Raw genomic sequence first — 23,060 nt, 5'->3', positions numbered from 1 at the left:
TTATCCAGTAACCCTAACCAAAGTGATACTTCATCTCCCAGCTGGCTATGGCAGAAGTGGAATAGAAAAGCCAACGTCAATGATAAAGTTTCAGGTGCTACACACACACACACACCATCTAAATATCTGCTATATTTCCAAAATCACAATGCTCCCCCATTCCGTCCTGGATTTAGAACTTCATAGCAGATACAAATTTTAGAATCATAAACACTGATGTGTAAAAATATAACTTACTTTTTTTCAGCCTTATGAGGGTGTAATTAATAAATAACTTATTTTTTCTGTAATAAAATTAATTTTTTTACTCCAAGCCCCATTTTGCTCAGGGCAAAAATTTAATTTAATCCTTTTCAAGTAAACTCAGCCCAATTCAGTGACAGAAATCTGTTTAGTTTAATAATTCAATCACATTCAGGTTTAAATCCCTCTTTCCTCCCCCTCTCTGGGGATGAGTCTAAACCACAGGAGAGTTCATAAAGCTGCCAACACAGGACAGTTGGGAAGATAGCCATCTTCACATCCACCTGGCTCTGCCTTGGTCCTTCACTGGCCTCCTGTTCCTCATGCAACTCCTTCCATCTGGTCTTTGGCACTGGAGACGCTCTCTCTAATGACAACGGGACAGTCCGCAGCTTTCTCAGTTCCCACTGCAAACTGGTGATCCGTGAGGCCATCTCTAACTTCTCTCACCCATCCCTCTCTAATCTCCTGCCCTTGTCTTCTCCACGTGACCGAGCTCCCTGATCCCCTCTCTCAGATGACTTCCGTAGCACACTCTGGTCCCAAGGGAATTCTCTGATGCCTTCCACACTATTTCAGAACTGAAAAAAAAATTCTGACTTGAAAACATGGTAAAACAAAAACCAAAAAAAACACCCATTCTGACACTAAGATCCCCAGAAAGCGTTCTCCTCTCAGAAGACCAGATTAGACCTGGATTTCACTATTTATCTCAGATCCCCCAAACTGCAATGGAGTAAGTTCTAGCGTGTCTCCCTGCCTGAGGAACGGGGGCAGTAGCTGCAGACAGTGGAGGACATGCACAAAAACAGACCGTGTCTAAGCTTGTTCTTTCCTATCCAATTCTCCTCTTCTCCCAAGCTTGGAGGGCATTTCCTGGGGTGGCAAGGAATGGGGAAAAGACAACCTGGTTATGTCTACTTGCCTCTCCTTGCAAGATATCGAGAATTGCCATTTTTTATTATCTAGGCCTGATCTGAAACTTCCCTCTGGTGTGGGCAGTCCAGGAGGAAAATGGAAAAAAGAACATAATGTGTCAAAGTAAAATTATGCCATATAATCTCACACTTTGCTTCTAAGAATGTACCTTGGATTCCATATTACCCTGAATGCTAAACTTTTCCGTATCATCTCCCCTCTTAATATTCCTTTAGCAGCTACCATGTGTTCTCTAGATTGGTTCTTCTACCTAGGACTCACTTATCCCTTACGATTACGATGCACTCATCCATACTCCTCCTCGTTAAACAGTGTGCTCTTGGCACTCCCTTCAGACAATCCCACTACCTGCACACGAAGCATTAGGCATTCTATTTTAGGCCCTGTCATAAGAAATTAGGAAAATGGTGGTGGGGGTAGAGACCAGGACCAATATGCTTAATCTTACGGGACATTATCAAAATGTAACCTGCTTTCACTGATCACTTCAAGGTTCGGGTTATCACCCTATAATAACATTTCCATCACATGATTATTGCAGAAATCAAACAAGTTAAAAATCTGCATAGTAGGCATTCCCACAGCTTCAGAGATAGGAAATCTTCATTACTACAGAATGTCCAGTAGACACTGTCTTCTAACATTCCAACCTCTCTGTCAATAACCTGCAAATGAACATTTGTGTACACTAAAAATCCCTCTGTTTTTATGTGAATAATCATCACCTATTGTTTATTAAAGTGAATTATTACATAGTATGTTTCTTACATCAGAGCACCCTTGTAGAAAGTATTTACATAATGTTAATAAGAGTCGATCTTCTTTCCATAAACTCACTTTCTTTATATTTCTATTATTTTTTTACAACTCCTTCTAGTAGAAAATGGTTTCCATGCATAAAGAACCCAGCTTTTATCTTGCTGTGTGACAGAATTATATATGCCTTTTTATTTTCAGCAGACTAGGCTCAGATAGTGGTGGGGATTTATTCATGAATATACGGCTTGTGTTAGTGCTTAGGAGGAAGATAAGTTTTAAAAAATAATAAAGTACTTTCTGCCTTTACTGAAGCCAAGTTCTGGGTTTTTATATAATTTAATACACTATCTCATTATTTTTTAATGTATTTGCCTTAAATTAAGACAAATACCATATGATTTCACTTATATGTGAAATATAAAAAAAGAAGAAACAAATAAAAAAAGACTCTTAAATACAGAAAATAAACTGGTGGTTGTCAGAGGAAAGGAGGGTGGGGGTTGGGTGAAATAGATGAAGGGAATTAAGAGGTACAAATGTCCAGTTATTAAATAAATAAATAAATTTTCTCACGGAGATGAAAAGTACAGCATAGGGAATATAGTCAATAATATTGTGGCAATAATATGGTGACTATACTTATCATGGTGAGCGCTGAGTAATATATAGAATTGTCAAGTTACTATATTGTACACCTAAAACTAATATAACATTGTATGTCAACTATACTTCAATTACTAACTTTTTTTTTTAAAAAGGGGACATCATGGGCAAGTAAAACATTCTATTTTTTTTACTTGTCTGAATTGAGTTAAATATGGCTGTGAAATCTTTTCAGTCATTATTCAGGTTCTGCCCAGCTCCACTGGATCAAAAAAGATATCCAAACTTCCCAAACTACTGCATAATAATTCTGAGTCTCCTTTTTAGCAGGAAGTCCTCACCCCCTGTGATTTACTCCAGCCCTGACCCAATAGAAGCTTTGGTAAAGCCAATTTTTAGAATATGGTCAAGTTAAGGAGAATATTCATACAGATGGCTAGATATAAAATGAGTTACTGTTTTGAGAACATGGTTATCTGTTACAAATAAATTTTTAATTGCTTATAATGTAACACAATGAAATGAATTCTTAGCATCATCCTAATTCCATCAATTTTGGAATATAGTTCACAAGAAGATGTAGCAAATAAGAAATGTGTATCATGTTTTTCATTAATAATCAGAAACTATATAGGGGCACCTGGGTGGCTCAGTCAGTTAAGCATCTGACTCTTGATTTCAGCTCAACTCATGATCTCAGGGTTGTGAGATCGAGCCCCACATTGGGGTGTAGAGCCTGCTTAAGGTTCTCTCTCCCTCTCTCTTTGCCCTTCCCCACCTTGCTCTCTCTCTAAAAAAATAAATAAGTAATCATAAGCTATATATATTATTTCTGGTGCCTATAATTCCGCTGATACACACATTATTTTCAGAGTACTCCTAGGGAATATGCACTTCACTTTAACATGCTATACATCAATCTTAACTACATTTTTTTTATTATTCTTTTTTTCTTTTTTGAGAGAGAGAGTGAAAGAGAGCGGGGGTGGGGGGTGGGGAGGGAGGAACAAAGGGAGAGGGAGAGAGAGAATCTTAAGCAGGCTCCAAGCTCAGAGTGAAACCAGACACAGGGCTCGATCTCACAACCCCGAGGTCATGACTTGAGCTGAAATCAAGAGTCGAATGCTTAACCAACTGAGCCACCCAGGCACCCCTCTTTTATTATTCTGACGTGTGACTGGTCTTTTCAGTTTATTGGTCTTCAAAATAAATATGTCTTAATGCCATATTTCATAAAAATGTTACCAGTCATATCTACTTATCCTAAAACTACTCGTAATTACTCATGTTCTTCAGTATCACCAACAGTTTTTAGTCTAAGAGCTTGATTTTAGAGCGTGTTCATTGATCTCAGGTCTCATACAGATCCATATGCAAAAAGTATGTACATTAAAAATGTACAATATAGAATAGTAACATCTATTCCACTTACACCAACATTCTTGAAAATTGTCATTTTCAGTTTTTTTCATATTGATATCCTAATGACAGTAAGAAATTACTTTCAATAGAAGCAATGTGCACAAACAATTCTTATTACCAAGGGTAAGAAATAAACCTTCCAAACTTCTTAAAAATACAGAGTAACAAAGATATCAAGATATTCTCTATGTCTGCAGGGCCAGATGTTTGGAGCAGAAGAAAATGCATAGCCATTATACAAGTCACTCATGAGTACCGCATGTTCACAAGCGCTAACTTACTTAGCATACATTACTTAATGCAGAATCTAATTTAAGTTTCCTTCCTTTCCTAAACACCCTACCACTGGTATAATGCTATTTTCTGTTTCATGGATCCCATTCTAACCCATTACTTTAGTGGTCAAATATCTCAAGTATCTTAAGCCAGGAGTTACATACTCCCTGTTTCCTGACAGATTTCAGTTTCCAAATAGATCATCTCTTCTAAGTTTAAAACAAAGTTCAGGTACATTTAATCCATTTACTTCAGCTTAGTCTAGGTTTAATGTTACCCATGTCGTAAGTAAAATAAACATAATTCCTCAGTTGTTAAATGAGTTTAACCTTAAGTGTGCCTACTCTTACTATATAGTATAGACATATGCTTTTATTAGAGTGAGCAAGAGCCAAGCGAAAGCTTTCTGTCGAATGTTTTCTCAATACAGCACATTGCTGCTTACCAAAACTTCTCTTTATTTTTTATGATACATCGTATCACACCCCAGGACTTGCTGCTCCGACCCAAAGTGAGAAGTGATGCCTCTACCCTGAGAAAATGAGCCTCACTGAGCTTACACTCAAAAGCTGACAAAGAAGCCCCAAAACTTGGAATATTTACCAGAATAAGTTACCATATTTAGTTTCTCTAAATTTACACATGATGATTATCAAAAATGTCAAAAGTATCCTACTTTTTTTTATAGTTCCCTTCATTAATGCATTTTTTTCTCTTTCAAATCTTCCTTCAAATTTTTCCTTCATAGTGTCAGCTTCCATGACAGCCTTTTTTTTTTTTAATGACTCTAACACTGAAACTGGGAAAAAGACCAAAACTCAATTACCTTTAATTTTACAAATATAAATTTAGGATGAAGACATAAATGTCTAACTATCAGTGATGAAACATGTGGTGGACCATTTCCTTCTTCTGCCCCAATGAAAGTACCAAGAAAGGCTTCAGTAATTCCCAGTGTGTGAATGGAGAGCTTAGCACAAAAGAGATAAATACCAATATCTAAATCAGAGTCAGGAAATAAATAGCAAACAGTAAAGTTAAAACAAAATATAGAACTTAAATTCAGAGCACATGCACACACACACACACACAAAGCCCTCAAAATACTCAAAACAGTTTCATCCCATATTCTAAGTACCTCCTATCAACAATCAGCACCACACTTGGAAAATCAGCCACAGGTCAGCTGTTGATGCTGTATGGATGCAGCCACAGATCATTACCTACCTAATTGTGTATATATCTAATAGGCTCATACAGCTTTTGGAACAAAGGTTTTATAATGGAGTAAATGATAAATACTTAACTATGGTACAACCAGATGCTATAATAATATGAGCAGCATTTATATAGAGAACATTAGCATGTATTAATGCTGTATGTTACAACAAAGAAAAAATTAGATTCATAAAAATACGGTTAAGGAGAAGAATGCAATGTATTTTACAGGTTAATTGTGGCATCTTGCGAAAATCCCATAAGTGATACTAAAAATATTAACCAAAATATAGTCAATAATTTGGTCAATGAATACAAATATCAGCAGCTCATAGAAGAAAGAAAAGCTATTTACAATGTAAAAATTCAAAGATACCCCATCTAAATTGTAATATGACTCTGAAGAATTATAATTAACATATATATATATATATATATAATTTTTTTTTTTTGGTCATTTCAAACCAGAATGTATGGAAGAAAACCTAAGCATACATATACTCTTGTAAATCACTGATCAAGATATAGAGCAAACCAGCCTGTTGCTCCATCTTCTGGTGGTTCTTCCCCTTACCTAGATGTATTTCAATATGTATTTTCTACTGCTTTCACATTTGCAGCATGATAAAAAAAACATAAAAGCTGATTAGCTTCCTCCTAAATAGACAACTTGAAACTGTCCAAATATGGTACTTTGAAGAGAAAAATCGAGTATGCTTTTTGAAAAAATAAAGGAATACACTGAATTCCTCATCATATATTAAATTAGCTGTCAGGCAATCAGCCGCTCACAAACAAACAACTTAACATCTACAAAAGGCTGCATGATTGGTGTGTGCATGTTTAAAGCTCTACTGTCAGCAAAACTGTTGGCCTCATCTTAGCAACATCAACACTTCCTTTGAATTTTAGCCAGTAGTGCTTTAGGCGCACTCCCAGCTCTACTGTTAACACAGAGCTACAGCTATAGCAATAATCTTTTCACCTGACAAGGATGCAGTAACAGTCATTGTGATGTTTTCTAATTGTGCACACAGGTAGAGAGGTACAACTTAGATACACAAATTTAACAAGAATTGTTTGAGATTATAATTTTCATCAGGTCTGTAGTAAGTATTTGAGCTTGCTTTTCTGGAACAAACGCTGCTAATACAGCTGGCCCCATGGTCAGTTTGGCCAAGTCACAGTGGACACTGCAGGGCTAATAGACTACATTCTTAACTCTTCTTCAGCTCCTTGTACCTTAGACTCAATTGCTCTCGTATTCAACCTGTTCTTTCACATGGGGCAAAGATGTGCATAGAACAACTTCTACAACTCCTGAAATAAGTAATCTAAAAAACACAATATTTATGTATACAAGCATGTCCTTTCAACAGAGAAACACCAACGTAAGGGGATGAAGGATATTATAATAAGGATGACAATACCTTCTATGTCCTACATATAGACACAAAGCTTCCTATCCGATCATCACCCAAATCCAAAATATTTACTAAGTACTTACTATATTCCAGGGATTGTATTAGGCTTCTGAGATACAACTGGAAATAATACTCTCCTGCAATTTATTATTTAAACTCCCTTCATACTTGGAGTGTGGTCCATAGATCAGCAGCATCAGCATCACTGAGGAGCTTGTTTGACTCTCCTGTCTTACTCCAAACCTACTGAATCAAAATGTCTATTTTAACAAAATTTCCCAAGTGATTTGTATACACAATAAAGTTTGAGGGGAGCCTGGGTGGCTTAGTTGGTTTAGCGTCTGCCTTCAGCTCAGGTCATAATCCCAGGGCCCTGGGATCAAGTCCCACATCAGGCTCCTTGCTCAGCGGGAAGCTTGCTTTTCCCTCTGCCTGCCGCTCCCCCTGCTTCTGCTCTCTCTCTCACAAATAAATAAATAAAATCTTTAAAAATAAAATAAAGTTTGGGATGCACTGGTTTAGAGGGCAGTGGCTTGGAGGACACAGGATCTAGAAATTGTCAAAGAAATCAAAATCCTTCTGCAATAAAAGAACAAAATGATGTTTTCTGTATTATTTGTGTATCTGTGTATTGAAGTGATTGAATTAGACGACGCTTATAATTCCTACCTCTTATAAAATATTGTAATATTACTGCATTGTCTTTTCTTTTTTTAAAAAATGGCACTACTGAATGACCTGCATTTATAGGCATCTCAATATCTAACAGTATACACATAAATTTAGATGTTAAAAGTATCCATATCTATATTCAGTATACAAACCAGAGATACTGAAGGACCAATACACATATTATGCTGACTTAGGCTACCGGACTCACAAAAGAACCAAAGAAAATGTCACTCCCTGTTACTGCCCCATTCTGCTATTAGCAAGTGTGTAGCCTTGTACAGGATATCTCCATGGGCCTCATTTTTCTCATCTCTAAAATAAAAATAGTTGGGTTAGATGAATTCCAAAGACTCCTTAGTTTAAGGTTCTGATTCTTGTATGCCTTCTTTAGTCTGCATCATAAGCCACCACAGCTCATGTCCTTGGAGTAAAAATATATCCTCTTTGCACACACAGATCATCTTCAAGCTACAAAACAGACTAGAGAAGATATCTTTTCAGAGTTAACTCTTTTAGGACTTTAATTCCTCATCAATAACCAACTTTTATTGACAATCTTATGGACTTAGGTATATCAATATAAGACAGGCACAAATAAGTGCCATATTGATGCAAACACTAAAGTTTTTTAGCACCCTATCAGCATTGTAAATTTTGAAAACAACCCATAACAAAGCATTAACTATTTCAATAAGCATTCCCCACTATGAAGTAGTTATAAGCTGCCCATGAGGCAAACTATCATAGAAAACAAATTTGTAAAAAATTAATAAATCTTCTCTGGTGCATAAAAATCAGCTAGTATATGCCTGATTCAACAGCTTTCTACCTACGTGCCACCAATAAACTGAACCCCAGAGACAACAGATGGAAATAGAATAGCAAACCTTGGAATTAAAAAGATGTCTCCATATTTGTACTTTACTAATTAATTAGAAGACACCTACTTGTCATGACTATTAATTATGTCCAATGTGGAAATCAAATTTTAGAAGGAGAACCAACATATAATATGCATCATTTTGATTTGTTTTTAAATAAAGGATGAGGTTCTTACATAAAAATCCATAAGGTTTTTTAACTTCAGACTATAACTATAGAAAAAGAAATTACCCTATAAAGATCTGCAGTTTATGAAGTAGTGAAAACGATTAGATGGCTATGCAATAAGCTAGAAATTAGGAAATGTGAATATTAATTCTGAATCTGTTACTGACTTGGAATGACCTTGAATGATGTATCCAACCTTCTTCTCTCTCTGTACCAGAAAAGTGAAGAATAAATGTAATGCCATCTTTTTTCTTTTCCTGTGAGACAAACTGTGTGCAACTGAATAAAAATGGAATTGCATCTGTAGTGGATAGGATAAAACATGTTGGGGATGATTTGAACTTTGGTGCAGCACAGTCTTATAATTCAACATTTTTAATACCTGTGCAATGAATTTTCAAATAATGTCTGAAATGCTTTGGGATCTTCAGAAACAGTTTTATAAATGGCATAAATAATCATTTTACTTCATTGGGCAAGTAAGAAACAGAATACCATCTAAGGTAGACATGAAAATTTTAATGTAGCAGTCTTTGGTTGACTTACTCTTAAAAGGTGTAATTCAATCAGAACTCTTTCAAGAGAGATGGATTAATTACAGAACAAGGAAAGGAAGGCTCTTCTCCCAATTGAGCTATTAACATATTTCATCTAGCAAAAATCACTGAAGTGAATCTACTGCTTCTAGAACTATTGTTCTAGAAGATTAACACCTCCTGTTAATGCTCATTTATCCCCCAATTACACTCTTCCTTAGACTGCATCTGAATAATCCCAAATCCCTAGGTACTTTCTTTTTTAAAGTTTAAGTAAAATATATTTACAACTTCCATTTTTAGTGTTAATGTAATGGGAAGTTAGTTCTATATTATGCTGTCCTTATAGATAAGCAACTTCTAGTGCAATATCATTGCATATCCCCTCATCCTAAATGATCTATAACATTTTTATTGCCATAAGTCTTTACACTGCTGAAGACTACTACTGGAATTCATCAGCTTCCTCTTCTCTATATGCTAGAGTACAACAACAACGAGCCTAACACTATTCAGTTCTGTTTTGCTAAGTATTGATTTCAGAGGAGCCCAACATTGTTGTCTTATGTCCTCAGAGTTCTTGAATTCCAAGGTGAGCCTAGGATTATTCTCTATGTGGTCAGTCATTATCCACCTGGAATTTTATTTTTCAATGCAAGGATGTTAACCTGTAGTCATTCTTACTAAATAGATTTTTTTAAATTTATTTCTATTTTTCCTCATTGATAAGGAATCATTTTAAATGCAATTCTTATCCTACAAAGTATTATATACACTTCTGGTTTGGGAGTTATCTGAAGGGATTAACTCAGCTCAGTGAAAGAAAAAAAGCAGTGGTTCACATGAGAGATGATGGACTCTGAAAAACAAACTGAGGGTTCTAGAGGGGAGGGGGGTGGGAGGATGGGTTAGCCTGGTGATGGGTATTAAAGAGGGCACGTTCTGCATGGAGCACTAGGTGTTATGCACAAACAATGAATCATGGAACACTACATCAAAAACTAATGCTGTAATGTATGGTGATTAACATAACAATAAAAAAATTTTTTTAAAAGCAATGGTTCATTCCTGAACATCATCACTAAAGAGAGAACAATATTGTGCTGAACAATACCACCTGGAACCACACGGCAAGTTTAGGTACATAGGATGTAATTATTACACGAGTTGGGATTTGGCAGAACACTGGGTCTAAGACCTTATTTCTACCACAGATTGCCATGGCACAATACTCAGGACCTTAATTTTACTGCCCATCAAGAGACCATAAAACACATTAGAAGCAAAAAATGCAACTCCTTTCTCAAAAGGTATCAATAGTTTTGGGGGTTTTTTTGTTTGTTCTGTCACACAGATCTCCAACCCCTACAACACATATGTCCAGAAACATTCCATCTGATATGTTAAGAACAGTGCTGAACCTTATGTGCAGTACAAAACTGTACAGAATAGAGAGCATATTCTTATGGAATTTACCATTATGGAAGATGACTTACGAGAATAATACAAAACAACATCATAATAACTATTACGTATACTAACTACCTGCCAGGCATGGTGCTAAGTTCTTTACATACCGATTCCTTTATGTACTATAAAGGATTTAAAGCATTTATGTACTTTATGCTTTATATATTGTTTCCTTAAAACAGGCTATAAGTTAGGTATTATTCTTCTAACATTTTAAAAAAAGAACTATGGTGCCCAGGGCAGTACGAACAGTCTAACTAGATCTGGCTGACTACAAAGCTATACTCTAACTTGCACTTACTGAAGAATAAGTGTATAAGCAATAAGATGCTATATTGTATGACATGGATAAAAGCTAAAAATGACAAAGAAGGAAGAGCTTACATATTGACTAGAGGTCATAGGATGAAGTGTCATGAGGGAGGCTAGATTTCAGTTTTGCTTTAAAGAATGATCAGCAATTAAATAAGCAAATAGAAAAGATCTAGATACTCTAAATACCAAGTTTTATAAACCTTGTGAAAAGGGCCAGAATAGCATGGCATGATTAGGGAGACAAGAGGGAGAGCAGGAATATGTGATGTGTTCCAACATGGATGTGTATCTGAAGTACAGTATTTTAATTTTACATGTTTTCACATCAATATGTAAATGTACTTTAGTCTACATAATGTTCGACTCAATAATGTCAACTTGAATTCATACAAAGGACTTCATAAACCTCTGGGAAGGGGATGTGTTTTATAATGCTATTAAAAGTATTACGGGTAGAAAAGAGAAGAAGGAATTAAATTCGAGTACAGATAATCAAACTTTATTTTATTTTATTCCACAAAACCAAAGCCCGAAGGAAATTTCTTGATTTATAACCTCTCAAATTAATACATAAATCTGGACTCTATATAATAACTGAAGCTTACTATTACCATTCCCATGTAACATTAACCAGGAAGATAAAAACCAAACAGTCAAAGCAGATAACTCCAAGAATGCATCTCCAGACAGTAAAAACTGAAAAAGGCTCCAGATTCTCAGGCTAATCTTGTTTTGTCATCTGGTTACTTCGGGCTGATTCATCCCATCACCTCATCTATCAGGGCCTCCTCTCACCTCTTCCAACCAAAGCTATTTTCAACATTAGTCTTTTTGACAGTAGGAAAATGGAGAGATGCTTGTGCCCCAACTTAAAATATAGCCCAAGGAATTGTTGAAGTACAAGCACTCACTCTTTAAAAAAAAAAAGAAAGAAAGAAAGAAAGAAAAGAAAAGAAAAGAAATAGCTAAGCTCACACTTAGGAGAGAAAGTACAGTAACTCAAAAAAAAAAAAAAAAAGGTAAAAAACTAGAGCAAAGTAATCCAGGGATCTCTCTGGCCCAGGAAAAAAAAAAATCTCTCAAAATGATGTTTAAAATGTCATAGAGAGGGACAGAAAATAAAATCTAATGAATGAGGGGCGCCTGGGTGGCTCAGTTGTTGAGCGTCTCTGCCTTCGGCTCAGGTCATGATCCCGGGGTCCTGGGATCGAGCCCTCATCGGGCTCCCTGCTCGGCGGGAACCCTGCTTCTCCCTCTCCCACTCCCCCTGCTTGTGCTCTCTCTCTCTCACTGTGTCTCTCTCTGTCAAATAAATAAATAAATAAAAATCTTAAAAAAAAAAATCTAATGAATGAGGCCAAGAAAATAATTATAATCAATCCACTGGTCATCCATAATTCACAGTTAAGGTAACATTAACATTTTGTGTTTATTTAAAGAAATGGATGGAAAATTATAAATGTTAGGGGAAAATCTAAATGATAAAATAAGGCAAGGGGCCATCTGCCAACCTTTGGTATCCAGGAAGCCAAAGGGTTAATGCCCTTCTGAATTTTAAAAGTATACTAAAATACATCAATATTAATTGCCTGTAACCTGAGACCAAAACTTCAGGCATGCTTCCTTGCTCATAGTAACAAGAGCACCAACAAGTGTTTATTGAGGTTTTGCCATGGATCAGATACTGTTGTGAACACTGCAGAGAATACAGCATTGAAGGTGACAGACAAGGCTCTGTCCTTATGGAGCTATGAGCTGTCACAAAGAGGAATGATAAATATGGTTAGACCAGGGAACAAACCATGACTAATTCTCTGGTACAAAGAATCCTGCCTTATAAGGCAGAATCTTTCTTGCTGAATTGCAATTTTACAGAGACCTGAATCTTTTCCAGGAGAAGAAACTTTTTATATGTGTTTAATAGGTTTGCAGGCCTGGGCGCCTGGGTGGCTCAGTTGGTTAAGCGACTGCCTTCGGCTCAGGTCATGATCCTGGAGTCCCGGGATTGAGTCCCACATCGGGCTCCCTGCTCAGCAGGGAGTCTGCTTCTCCCTCTGACCCTCTTCCCTCTCATGCTCTCTGTCTCTCATTCTCTCTCTCGCAAATAAATAAAATCTTAAAAAAAAAAAATAGGTTTGGAGGCCTTTTAAGGGGTAGGATTGGAGATAAAAGGCAAATCCCATCAAGTCAGAGAAGAGTTGATGATGTTTTGACTCTTTGAACCCTGCCCACCCTAATCCACAACAATTCATCTGTGGCTTTGGTACAGAACTTGGTTAATACCACAAATTTCTAGGAAGCTCTGCTACATTTGGAAGCAAAATGGGAAGTAAACAAAATTTGTCTTTGCTATTCTCTGCCATCTCCCTCGTTTGCTATGTCTTCTTGTATTCCTTTCTTTTTTCCTACCTTTTTGTCTATTTTGAAATTTTTTTTTAATTCTTCAAAAATCAATGTTTTTGTTTACTATACTCTTTTTCCAGGTCTCATTCTTAATATCCCTTCAGGAAGCCAGCCTGGGGGTTAATAAAATGAAGAGTTCTAGGTACACAATATAAAACCAAGTACAGTTTAATTTCCCTCACTTGGTCCCTCTTATCATATCCCTACAAGTTCCTTCTCCTCTTTTTCCATCAGTCTTTGGTCCATGACTTTCTTTCTACTCTACCATCCTCTTTCCACTTCTCTCCACTTCCCCTTCCATCTTTTCCAAGTAGAAAAAAATGATTATTAGAATATAAGGAGAACTGGAGTTGTGTAATACAAAAGGACTGACAGTATGTTATGTGTACAGTTAAGTTCATTTCATAAGGATTTGTCCCTTTGAGTTTAAGACACTGCCTTGTGTGAATAAATTTCACTAGAACCATGGTTACTAAATATAAAACTCAGAAGATTGTGAAGATAAAGTTTTATGCATTTTCTTAGCTGTCTAAAGATATTATTTCAAAAATCCTTTTGTGTTTTTGTATATACTAAACAATTTGCATGAGAGAAAGAGAGGTGGAGAGAACCAGCCCTGTTTTGCCTCTCACCAGGTACCTACTTTCAAAGGTATTTTTTTATTATTATTTTTTTTATTATGTTATGTGAATCACCATACATTACATCATTAGTTTTTGATGTAGTATTCCATGATTCATTGTTTGCGTATAACACCCAGTGCTCCATTCAATACATGCCCTCTTTAATACCCATCACCAGGCTAACCCATCCCCCCACTCCTCTCCCCTCTAGAACCCTCAGTTTGTTTCTCAGAGTCCATAGTCTCTCATGGTTCATCTCAAAGGTATTTTTAAGCCCTGGGTCTGGCATGCCTAGACATCCTCACCTTCCTATCCCCCAGCCTGGCTCCCTGCAGGGGTACTGGGAATGAGACCTGGGAAACGCCCAGGTCTGGAGTCAGACTGATTTAGATTTGAAGCCCATCTTTGTCTTATTAGCCCAGTGACCTTAGACAAGTTATTTAACTCTCTTAACCACTTTTTCACCTTAAAATGGTGCTCATAAAACCATCCCCATTGTATTGTTATAAACATTTGATGATCTGATCCATAAATGTATTAATCACAATATGTGGCATACAATTGCCATTTAATAAACAGTATATATGATTTATATATACCTAAGTGTACACACATTTACACCCCATGTGCCCATTTTTTCTTCACCCACATATGCAATTTACTTATCTGTCCTCAATGCCATTCAGGCAGAGTCCTGCCCTTCTGCCCTTGAAGCATTCACATTTTTCCAAATTCACAATTAGCTAATGCGAAAATCTAATCAATGGAAATGTGCTAACAAGAAAGGATGAGAGAAGAGGACAGTGACTACTGCCTGCCAACTCAAATATCTCTCACTGGTAAAATATGGCTCTTGGAAACAAAACTGTATTAAAAATTGCATAGGCCAGAGCAGTGACTTATGGTGTGAATTTTAAGTAGCACCATCTGGGAGATTCCTGTATTAGGTTTATGTAACCGTGACCACTTCCTTTACATGTGCTAATATGTAAGCCATCACTAATTTTAAAATAAATAAATAAAACTTAAATGGATATTATGTCCTTTTTCATATAAATTAAAGTACATGCAGAGATGCTCCATTTACCCCAGAACATCCTACAAAATAAATATAACTCGCAGGAAAATAGGGCAATGGGAAGGCTAAATGCCCATGTAATGTCGGTGATAAAGCAAAACCCAGAACACAATTCCCTTTCCAAGTCAATATTTCTAGACCTGACTTCATAAAGTGTAACTAAAAAAAGAAGCACAGCTTTGAAAACTTCATCCAAAAGATCAAAAATCTGTGAATTAGACAATCACAAGAGAGTCACACCTTTTGCCACACTAACAGGAAAGACTTAAATAATGGACTCAGTGGCTGGCCATGCGAGTCAGCCACTTAGTCATTTTTCTAGACACTATCCATCATTGAACACATTCCCGAATTTCATGCAACCTAATTTAAACTTCTATCTGGCTGTTCTGATCGGAATAAACATGCAATCAGGTAAAAGCTTGACAACCCTGACGCCTAGTGGCTGTGAGGAAATTGGTGAAGATCAGCTTGGGAAAATTAGCTAGCTAGTTACTGTGGCAGCATCTCACAAATATATAAAATTTAGTGATTACTAATATATTTTTAAAAAATACTAATTCTGAAAGCAACTCTATAAAAGTCTATTTTTGTTCTGTACTTATTGAGAGGTCTATACAAGGAGGCTAAAAGCCTTGCATTTGTAAAGTATATTTTCCTTCCCCCTTACACATTTAGCAAAATTCCACTAATCTTCAGAGATCAAACAAGAAAACTAAAGGTTGATTCATACTTTGGCGTATTCGTGATTCTTTTCCTCAATTTTGTATGTACATCTATATCCTTTTCCTGGTCATCAGGTGATTTTTCTCAAGTATCCCCTTGTCAAATATAAAAGCCATCTGGCCAAGCCATCACAGAGGTTTCCTTTATGACATTGAGGCGTCCTTAGTCAAAGGGTAGTTATAGCTTCACAAACCAGCAGGAGTTTTCTTTAAGAGAGGTATAAGGACACATGTGGAGACCCCCAAACTGCACATCCAAAAGCAAGGGCCACAATGAATGCTTCAGGAAGCCATATGAACACAGCAGGTCGCACAGCACAGCACAACCTATTTCTGCCCTAAACATTAGAAGATAAGTCTCCCCAGACCCACTTAAACCTGACAGGCAGGATGGCAGGAAGCATAAAGTGTTATCTCCTCCACCAAGGAGAGTTCTTACTCCTACCTGCTGACGTTTGAAGGCTAAATAATCCAGATTTTCCAGCTCCTTCCCAAGCTTCTGGTAGGTTTTCTGGAGGTCAGATTTATTGGAAACATTTTTGAGAGACTCAAATGTTCTTTGAAACTGAAATTGAAAACAAAAGTAAATCATTAGGCTAGCAGGACATTTTTCTCAAATGCCTAACTATCTAAAACAGAGAAATAGTCCAGATTGAGCCTCAGTTTCTCTCATTCATAATCCAGAGAGAACAAATGCTAATTGTCTTTCAATGAAATAACAAAGACTGATTATAAAGAATTAGAAACTGTATCATAAGTATAACCAACATTATTGCATGAATGGGAAGCGTGTTTAGTCCTCATTCCAACAAAAGAGCATACCTCATTAAAAAAAAAAAACAAAACTGTGTTTTAGCATGTACTGCTACTTCTAACAAAAAAAAATTGTGATGAATGTATAATTTCAAATCATAATGAGGAAGTACTAAAGGAGCTCTCACATTCCAATCATGGAAACAAATATATATAAAGGTAGCTGCTTGCCTCTATAGAAATATCTATGCAAAATATACACCCCACAAACTTCAGCCAGGAAGATCTCTCAGATCTTATATTTTGAGAAGGAAAGAAAACTAACATTTTGGTGATCAAAGCATATGTAGCACGTTCAGCAAACATTTATTCATTTCTGCTCTATAACGCAGATGAGTTATAAAATCAGTTCTGCTGAATCAGAATGCTTCTTTTCATTTTTAAGTCAGATACTAGATAAACACAAAGGAGACAAATTGCAGTGGATCACAGAATACTGTTCTGCTGCTAATAATTAATTAAACAAAGGGAGCTCACAAGAAATTCAATTCTTGGTTTATTTTAGTAAATTAGAACATACTTTGGAAGATCAGTGATTGAAAATGTCAAGTAATGTTACTTGCAATGACATTTGCATTTGCTCTCTCTTCATGTCATTTATTTCCCGTATTCTCACTGCATGCCTTTAGACAGATTTCTACAGATAGAGACTTCACCATCTTAAACACACCAGAATTCCACGGACTATGACGCTATGAGACAGGCAAATAAGATTTTATAGAATATTATTAAGTTTCCAGGGAAATGATTTGACCTTACTATTCAAACTCTATGGAATAAGTCATATTATAATGGCATCCTACTGAATTAAATCCTCAATTTCATGAAAGCAACATGTTTATCTCAATCCAAGGTGACAGAGGAAAAAGAAATGGAAAATAACAGTGCTAAGCTTCCACAGCACTATAGCAAATTAAATTCAACAAATAATCTTTTAGAACCTACTATGCACAAGGTACTACTATGAATATTAAACATATTTCCTGCCCTAAAGGAACTTATAAATGACTCAGGAACTAGACATGAAACTCAGAAGTGGGAAAGACATTTACTGAGTGCCTGCTCAGTGCCAGATACTTTGTGCTTTCCAATTTAATCCTATTTCACTCCCCATTCTACAAGTGAGTGCACTGGGACTCAGAGTATAAACCGGGTTTTTACTACAATATTTGTGCTCTTTCTACTATACCACTAACTTTAACACAAGGTAAAGTAGTAAAGAGAATACAAAAAAAAAAAAAAGAGAGAGAGAGAGAAAAGCAACATGTGGTAAAACAGAAAAAAACTAGGTATAGCAATTGAGGGACTCAGGCCACATAGAACACATGAAGAGATCTGAATTGGGCTTCAAATGGAAGGACAAGTTCTCAGAGCCTTAAATGGGAACAAATTCTACCCATCAGTTTAAACAAAGTCTGCTCGGTTTCCCCATTTTATAGCATAGTAAACAAATTTCTCTTGACATAATTGTAATGACTTTTATATTAACTAACGTGTTGTATGATCATTTCTGTGCCTTGCCTATTTCATGGTCCCTTCTCACTACATTCAAATCAAAATACCAAATCTAATATTCTAAACAATTTAAGTAATTTTACTGACAATATAAACTATTTTACCAATCAGTTTAATCCTAAGCACTTTATTTTCCCTAAAAAACATTAGCTCTACTTCTTAAATATTACTTCTTCACATTTATTTCTGCGAACTTTATATAGCTCCAAATAGGAATTTTAGGGTAAACACATTTATAAGTCTTAAAAATAAAAAAAACAGGGGCGCCTGGGTGTCTCAGCTGATTAAGTGACTGCCTTCAGCCCAGGTCATGATCTCAGGGTCCTGGGATCGAGCCCCACATCGGGCTCCCTGCTTGATGGGAAGCCTGCTTCTCCCTTCCCCACTCCCCCTGTTTGTGTTCCCTCTCTCGCTGTCTCTCTCTGTGTCAAATAAATAAATAAAATCTTAAAAATAAAATAAAATTAAGCTAAATTAAAATTAAAATTAAAAAAACATAAAAACCAAGCAATATGTCCATGGCCAAAGAAGAAAGGGAGACAACCCAGCAAGAATATATCACCACAAAATATTTCTATGAAAAATCAGTTTGTGTAAAGTGGAGACTTTAAAGTTTGAACTTTCATTATCAAGACTTACACTCTCCATTTATTGATACTAAATAGCTCAAAGTACTCAAACTATGATGATTCATTTATTTAAGTAGGTTTTTTTCCCATACAACAACAAATAATTGTCAAGGAGAGGTCATACAATATCTGTTAGTGTACTTTAGATTAGATCCCTATTAAACACACCCCATCTCTCTCTGCCCATATATATACTTAAAGATGCTAAAGAGTAAAAGCAATAATTTTACCTTGCAGATAAAGCTGACATGCAAAAGATAAAAATAAGACAGTGATTAAAATGAGGTTTAGATTTTACTTTTAAAAAATTAGATGTTGACTTTATTTGAGGATTTTTCATTCCAATAGGCCACTGTGCTTGATCACTGCAATAGACCTCTTGAGATTTTCTCATTAGTTCAGTGCATTGCAATTTCATTATGTTGACTATGTCTCAAAATAAATTCTCTCGCAGTTGAAGGTAAGTTGGGAAAGGAAACAGAATTAATTGAAGAGATTTTAACATTCCTAGATTTTACTTCTTCAAACTTTTGAGTGGAAATTTAAAATAAGCAAAGAAGCCCCAATAATTTGTCAAACATTAAATTTATCCTGTGTTAATATTTTTCCCTTACTACAAAATTCAAATGTAAGATAAAAAAGCCCAATGAATAAATCTGACTTCCAAACAAGCCTAGGAATGTTGTAAAACTGCCAAAACTGAATATCAAAATGGTCTCTGAACTGGGAAACAAATGCAAATTGTGTCCTATTTGATTACCTTATCAAACATCACAGGGCAGACAGGACAAAAATGAGAAGATGCAAACATTATCTCTAAGCCCAAAACTTGCCATTAAAGTAAGCATTGTAAACACTCCCAGTGTGTTTTCTCATAAAATTCTTTTCTGTTCAGATTTTGGTTCAAGATGGCAATGTAGGAAGGTCCTGAATTCACATCCTCCCATAGACACACTGAAACTATAGCTATATATGGAACAATTTCCTCTGGTAAAAAACCTAAAAACTGGCTGAACAACCACTTCACATCAAGCAAATGAGAGGTAAACCTCAAAGGCTGAGACACAATCTCATCATAAACCCCATCTCCAGCATGGCAACCCAAATTTGGGAGGAAACTCAAAACCCACAGCTATTCCCTGAGTATCAAAGGGTTTGTGCACCACATCAGGCATGCCAACATTTAAGACCAACACCTGAGAAAAGCCTAAAACAAATGGCTTTGAAGACCAATGGGGCTCATGCCCACAAGATCCACAGGGCTTTGGCAACCTGAGAAATGGCTCTTAAAGAGCTGTGTGCAGGAGCGCCTAGGTGGCTGAGTCATTAAAGCATCTGACTTGATTTCAGCTGAGGTCATGATCTCAGGATCATGAGATTGAGCCCCACAGTGGGCTGAGCACTCAGTGGGGACTCGAGATTCCATCTCTCCTCTCTCTCTCTCCCTCAAAATAAATTAATTAATCTTAAAAAAAAAAAAAAAGCACTGCATGCAGACTCACCCAGCACAGAAGCAGCCCTTTGAAGATTTATTTATTTGAGAGACAGCATTAAAAGGGGGAGAAACAGAGGGAAAGGGAGAGGGAGAGGGACAAGCAGACTCCCCACTGAGCGGGGAGCCCCACACGGGGCTCCATCCCAGGACCCCAAGACCATGACTTGGCCAAAGTCAGACACTTAACTGACTGAGCCACTCAACCGTCCCTTTTTCTTTTCTTTTCTTTTTTTTTAGATTTTATTTATTTATTTGAGAGAGTGACAGAAGCAGCTGCCCTTGAAAAGCATCCCAACTTTATGTGAAAAGACTCATTTGTCAATTTTACTTTATTTATATTTTAATTCCAGTATAGTTAACATAGGGTGTTATATTAATTTCAGGTAGACAATATAGTGATTCAAGAATTCTATGCATTACTCAGTGCTCATCAAGATAAGTGTACTCAGGGTGACTGGGTGGCAGAGTTGGGTAGAGCATCTGACTTGGTTTTGGCTCAGGTCATGATCTCATAGTCATGGAATCGAGCCCCACAACAGGCTCCACACTCAGCACAGTCTGCTTAAGATTCTCTCTCTCCCATCTCCCTCTGCCCCTCCCCGCTCTCTCACTCTCTCTCTCAAAATAAATAAAATCTTTACAATATCTATATCTAGATATAGATATAGATATAGATATAAGTGTACTCTTAATCTCCATCACCTATTTCACCCATTCCCCCACCCACCTCCCTCTGGTAACCATCAGTTTGCTCTCTATAGTTAAGAGTCTGTTTTTGGTTTTTCTCTTTTTTCCTTTGTTCGTTTGGTGTTTTTTTTTTTTAAGTTTTTATTTCAATTCCAGTTAACATAAAGTGTAATATTAGCTTAAGGTGTATAATATAGTGATTCAACAATTCCATACAACACCCGGTGCTCATCACAAGTGCACTCCTTCATCCCTTTCACCTATTTCACCCACCTGCCAACCCACCTCCCTTCTGGTAGCCATCAGTTTGTTCTCTATAGTTAAGAGTCTGTTTCTTGCATTACCTCTTTTTTTTTTTTCTTTCCCTCTGCTCGCTTGTTTTGTTTCTTAAATTCCACATATGAATGAAATCATATGGTACTTGTCTTTCTCTGACTGACTGACTTCACTTAGCATAATACTCTCTAGCTCCATCCATGTCATTGCAAATGGCAAGATTTCATTCTTTTTGATGGCTGAGGAATATTCCTATATATATACCACCTCTTCTTTATCTATTCATCAGTCCATGGACATTTGGGCTTTTTCCATAGTTTGGCTATTGTTGATAACACTGCTATAACCATTGGGGTGCATATAGCCCTATGAATTAGTATTTTTGTATTATTTGGATAAATACCTAGTAGTGCAATTGCAGGATCATAAGGTAGTTCTATTTTTAACATTTTGAGGAACCACCATACTGTTTTCCACTGTGGCTGCACCAGTTTGCATTCCCACAACAGTGCAGGAGAGCTCACGCTCTCCTTTCCCCACAGCCTCACCAACACCTGTTGTTTCTTGTGTTGTTGATTTTAGCTATTCTGACAGGTGGGAGGTGATATTCCATTGAAGTTTTGATTTATATTTCCCTGATGATGAGTGATGTTGAGCAGCTTTTCATGTGTCTGATGGCCATGTGTATGTCTTCTTTAGAAAAATGTCTATTCACCCCGAGTTCTCAGCTCCTCCGGGGTGGAGATTGGGAGGCCGCCATTTTCACTCTCCGCCTCCAAAGCTGTACTGAAAGCTTGAAGGGAACAAAAGCTCTGGAGAGCAAATCAGAGCAGATTACTTAGCCCGGACTAGGCAAGGGCGGGGCAATTCCGCCTCCAGCAAAGACATTTGGAAACCACGGCAACAGGCCCCTCCCCCAGAAGATCAGCAAGAACAGCCAGCCAAGACCAAGTTTACTGATCAATGAGAATGGCAGAACTCCAGCGCTAGAGGAATACTGCACAGAATTCATGGCTTTTTTACCATGATTCTTTAGTCTTTCAAAGTTAAAGTTAATTTTTTTTTTAAACTGTCTTTTTTTCTTTTTCCCTTTTTCAACCAACATCTTATCAATCCCTTTTTTAAAAAACATATTTATTTTTCATTTTTAGAGTCATATTCTATCCCTTCATAGTAGTTACCTGTATTTTTGGCATATATATATAAGTTGTTCTCTTTAAAAAATTTTTTTTAAAGATTTTATTTATTTATTTGAGAGAGAGAATGAGAGACAGAGAGCATGAGAGGGAGGAGGGTCAGAGGGAGAAGCAGACTCCCTGCCGAGCAGGGAGCTCAATGCGGGACTCGATCCCGGGACTCCAGGATCATGACCTGAGCCGAAGGCAGTCGCTTAACCAACTGAGCCACCCAGGGGCCCCTGCTCTCTCTTTAAAATTTTGAGATAGTTTCTTCTAACAGATCCAAATATACCCTAAATCCCTAGTGTATGGTTTTTTTCTACTTCCCTGCCTGATCACATTCTCTCCCTTTTTTTTTTGAAATCCTCTTCTTTCTTTTTTCAAACAACTTCTTATCAATTCCTTTTATAAAATTTTTTATAATTTTCATCTTTACAATCATATTCCATCCCTTCATCATATCAACCCTTATTTTTGTACATATATAAGTTTTTCTTTCTTTAAAATTTTGGGAGGCACTTTCTTCTAACAGACCAAAATACACCCAAAATCTAGTGGGTGGCACTGATCTATATACCAGCCTGATCATATTTGATCACATTTTGTTTTTTCTGTTTTGTTTTGTTCTGTTTTTGTTTTTATCTTTATCTTTTTCTCTTTTTTTTTCTTTTTCTTTTTTCTCTCTTTCCCTTTCTTTTCCCACTGCTTCAG

At 36.6% G+C, this 23,060-nt stretch overlaps 1 protein-coding gene across 2 annotated transcripts in view; it reads right to left on the bottom strand.

Moving 5' to 3' along the window:
• Window positions 1–23,060, bottom strand: part of CTNNA3 (catenin alpha 3) — a 1,573,809-nt gene that overhangs the window by 1,362,405 nt on the left and 188,344 nt on the right. For both annotated transcript variants that reach the window (XM_081824173.1, XM_081824174.1), the window contains one exon: window positions 16,202–16,321. In XM_081824173.1, coding sequence (XP_081680299.1) covers window positions 16,202–16,321 — 120 coding nt within the window. The remainder of the gene's footprint in view (window positions 1–16,201; window positions 16,322–23,060) is intronic.

Source organism: Leptonychotes weddellii, chromosome 6 (assembly GCF_054177405.1).
Source record: "Leptonychotes weddellii isolate Sample4059 chromosome 6, ASM5417740v2, whole genome shotgun sequence".
Classification (NCBI taxonomy): domain Eukaryota; kingdom Metazoa; phylum Chordata; class Mammalia; order Carnivora; family Phocidae; genus Leptonychotes; species Leptonychotes weddellii.
This window is presented reverse-complemented; position numbering and strand designations above follow the sequence as displayed.